Genomic DNA, 3,747 nt, shown 5'->3' with positions numbered 1-3,747 from the left:
TCGTAGTTTTTACTAAACTAAAATATTCTGACATCTTTAGATACTGGTTACTTGACAAGTTAAGATTTCTGCACACAAAAAACATGTATTTTAATTCAATATGAAGTTTTATTGTAACTTAACCTTTGTTTTGTCTTCCCGTCAAAATTGAAAATCAACACTTTTGTTGTTGCTTGTTATCAATGTTTTTTTGACATGTTTTTTACATTTTTGTCCCTTTTTTTCGATGTGTGTCATTTTTTGACCTTTTTAACACTACGTAACACTGACTTATTAATTTTAGTTTACAGTTATTTTTGGAACTTATAAAAGGTTTATAGTGTCGGTGTATTGGGGGTGTCGTGACTGCTTGTGCTTCTCCCACGTCAGAGTGGCCGAAGCGTCAAAAAGCGTCAAAAAGCTACTACTACTTTTTGACAAGCGTCCTTCCCAGAGCGGCGAGAGCTTCTTTGCAGCTCGGGTCGGCGGCGGTGTGTACGTACTGCACTGTAATAGATTTGTCATTTATCACACGTTTCCTCCCCTTCTTCCTTCTTTTTCTCTCCCACGCCCCCTCTGTCTCTGTGCAGGACCTGGCCTCGTCTCTAAAGATCCCCTTCCTGGAGACGAGTGCCAAGAGCGCTGATAACGTGGAGAGGGCTTTCCTCACCATGGCCTCTGAGATCCACAAGCGCGTGGCCAGCGAGGGAGGGGGGGTGCAGGCCGAGTCGAAAGAGGCCAGGGCCCAGAATGCCAAGATCAGCAGCACCCCCCTGTGGCTGGGAGGGGAGAAACAGGCGCAGGAGGCCGGGAACTGCTGCTGAGCTGGGAGAGACGACGCCGTGGTCACACGACAACACTGAGACATCTAGAGAGACACGTAGAGAGACGTTTTTTTTTGTAATTTTAATTACATCCACCGGTCTAGTTTCAGGACTGTGCAATTGGACACACACATATTGTCAGATTTTGGACATCTTTGCTATTGAACTAAAAACATATAGAATAATTAGGGCTGCACAATATAATGTCTTTTATCAACAGGTGGAGAATACACATCGCAAAAGGCTGCGACATAATACAAAATAAACAAGTTTTTTGTGTTAGTTGAAAGAAAATCTCGGTAGAAAACTGCACTTTAAAAGTTAACTGTCATTCAGATATTCAACAATGTTGTTGCATATCGCATATTTTCCTCAAATCGTGCAGCGGTCATAAGAAAATTGACTTTTCATGAAGAAAAATAAGAGTTTGGAGCATGACGACAGTACATTTTGAAGCTTGATATTTTTAAATAAAATGTATAGTCAAAGCTCAAAGACAAACAGGACAGATGACAGATCAGAATTTGAAACTCAGCCAAATGAACAGGATGAGATTGGGAAGAGGTCTTAAAAAACACAGAGGGCCATTCCCTGTTTCACTTCTTTAACTCAAGATAAAATAGGGAAAAAGCAGAATGTGCCGTTGCAAACCTGTTAGGCAAAAATAACAATATCTAAATAATGGTTAATACTCACACAGAAAGGGAAGTTTCATTCCACAATGGGGTATTAATGTATGCAGTATGTGCGGGTGTTATGGATGAATTTACTTAGTGATTTAGACTGTCAGTTACAATCAGAGGAGATTTATTGTATTTACCAGTTGTTGTTGTGTTCCGCATGTTGTGTGTTCACGTCAATAAAGACATCTAGGGAGCCGTGATGCTGTAAATGTGATTCAAAGATCTGAAATACCAAACAACACACACACACACACACACACACACACACACACACACACACACCACACACACACACACACACACACACACACACACAACACACACACCACACACACACAGGGTTGTCAGCCCCCTGTCTGAGCCCGTCTTGGCCTCTTTGTTGAGGCCAACATAACAAGAGCTCATTCAAAGTTTTGGCAATTTTCCCGACCGACTGCCCTTCACTTCTTAAAGTAATGATGGCTGCTCGTTTCTCTTCCCTTAGCTGATTGGTTCTTGCCATAATATGAATTCTACCAGTCGTCCAATAGGCTGTCGGCTGTGTATCAACCTGACTTCTGCACAACACAACTGATGTTCCCAACTCCATTAATAAGGCAAGAAATTCCTCTAATTAACCCTGACAAGGCCCACCTGGGAAGTGGAAACCAGTTCAGGGACTACCTCATGAAGCTCATTGAGAGAACACCAAGGGTTTGCAGCACTGTCCAAAAAGCAAAGGGGGGGGGGGGGGGGGGGGGGTTCTCTGGAAGAAACTAGACACCAGACATGTTTTCAGTTATTTACACATACATAATATATATATATATATATATATATATATATATATATATAATATATATTATGTTGTTGTTGTTGTTGTTAAGTACATAATTCCACATGTTTTAATTCATAGTTTTGATGCCTTCAGTGCTAGTCTTTAATGTAAATAGTCATGAAAATAAAGAACGCATTGAATAAGAAGGTTCAAACAAAGGGTTTTGGCCTGTAATGTATATATATATATATATATATATATATATATTATATATATATATATATTATATATTTTAAATGATATGGATGGATGATTACAGAAGAACAGGATTATTGTGCATGTTGTGGTTAGTGTTGTTCTTATATGCGTATGCGATGTGTTGCTGCACCATTCAGACATTTATACATTTATACATATATACAGTTGCAGTTATGAAGGTAGGAGAAGACGTCTGATCTAATTTTGAGGATGTTTTATTTTCAGGAAGCATGTTTGAGCTTAACCCTTGTGTTGTCTTCCCATCAACCATGCAACTTTTGTTTTTCTGGGTCTAAATTTAAAACTATTTGGTTGTCTTTTCCCAACACTTTTGTCGCTTTCCTGACGTTTTTGTCACTTTTTACAATGTTTGTATCCATTTGAATCTGCTCTTTTTGATGTTTTTGTTGTTTTTTCCCCCCACATTTTTGCAGCTTTTTCTGACATTTTCCACTTTTTTTAAGCATTCTATTACCATTTTTTCCCCCAATGCTATAAAATTAAATTAAACCAAATGTTATGAAAGTAGTGAACTGATCGTTTATTTTACTTGTATGAGCTTTGTAGGGAAACACCTTTTGTTATTTATTTTTTTAACAATTTGATTGAAAGAAACCGAGATTTCTAATATAGAAACCTTTTGAAAATGGGCCAAATTTGACAGGAAGGTTACATGTGCTAATTCAATCAGGAGAGACTAGTTGCAGATGTGCGACAGTTATACACAGCATGATCACATGTACATTTATTAGGATAACAGCTGAATGGATTTAGGAGCGCATCGATTAAAAGTTAGGTCTTCCTGAAAGAGTTTACGCTGAGCTACATTTGGATCAGAAGTAACTTCAAGACTAGTCAAAGGGCCCAAGAAGAGAAGTTATATCAACTGAAATCAGCCACACACACTTATCACTGTGTGTTTCCTCACATATCTAAGTAATCTGTGTTTGAAGATAGGTCAGCCTCCGTGTTTCAGACACAGACAAATGACATGGCACGATAGAGAGCCAAGTTTCCTATGATGATGAGATAAAGAAGTCATCACACTCAAAAGTTTTCCACTCACTCGACACTCACGTGGAGACCTCAGAGCAGAATGGCTGCAGTCGCAGAGCTCTCCTTCTTGCTGATTGTTCTCATCAACAACGTTCATGAAGAACGTACCATCCAAAAGAAAATGGGCTCTTACAAGTTTAACCTCCCCAAGAACACCGGCTCCTGCCTGATCTCCAGATCTGTCGGTGAG

The 3,747-nt window shown here is 39.2% G+C and overlaps 1 protein-coding gene across 1 annotated transcript in view; it reads left to right on the top strand.

The window, feature by feature from the left end:
• The window catches only part of LOC116685750 (ras-related protein ORAB-1), a 5,484-nt gene extending 3,847 nt beyond the window's left edge, over nt 1-1,637 (top strand). The window contains exon 6 of the mRNA XM_032510666.1: nt 570-1,637. Within this exon, the coding sequence (XP_032366557.1) occupies nt 570-803 (234 nt within the window). The 3' untranslated portion in view covers nt 804-1,637. The remainder of the gene's footprint in view (nt 1-569) is intronic.
• Nucleotides 1,638-3,747: the final 2,110 nt, after the last annotated feature.

The sequence above is a fragment of the Etheostoma spectabile genome, unplaced genomic scaffold (genome assembly GCF_008692095.1).
Source record: "Etheostoma spectabile isolate EspeVRDwgs_2016 unplaced genomic scaffold, UIUC_Espe_1.0 scaffold172, whole genome shotgun sequence".
In the NCBI taxonomy this organism is placed as follows: Eukaryota; Metazoa; Chordata; class Actinopteri; order Perciformes; family Percidae; genus Etheostoma; species Etheostoma spectabile.
This window is presented reverse-complemented; position numbering and strand designations above follow the sequence as displayed.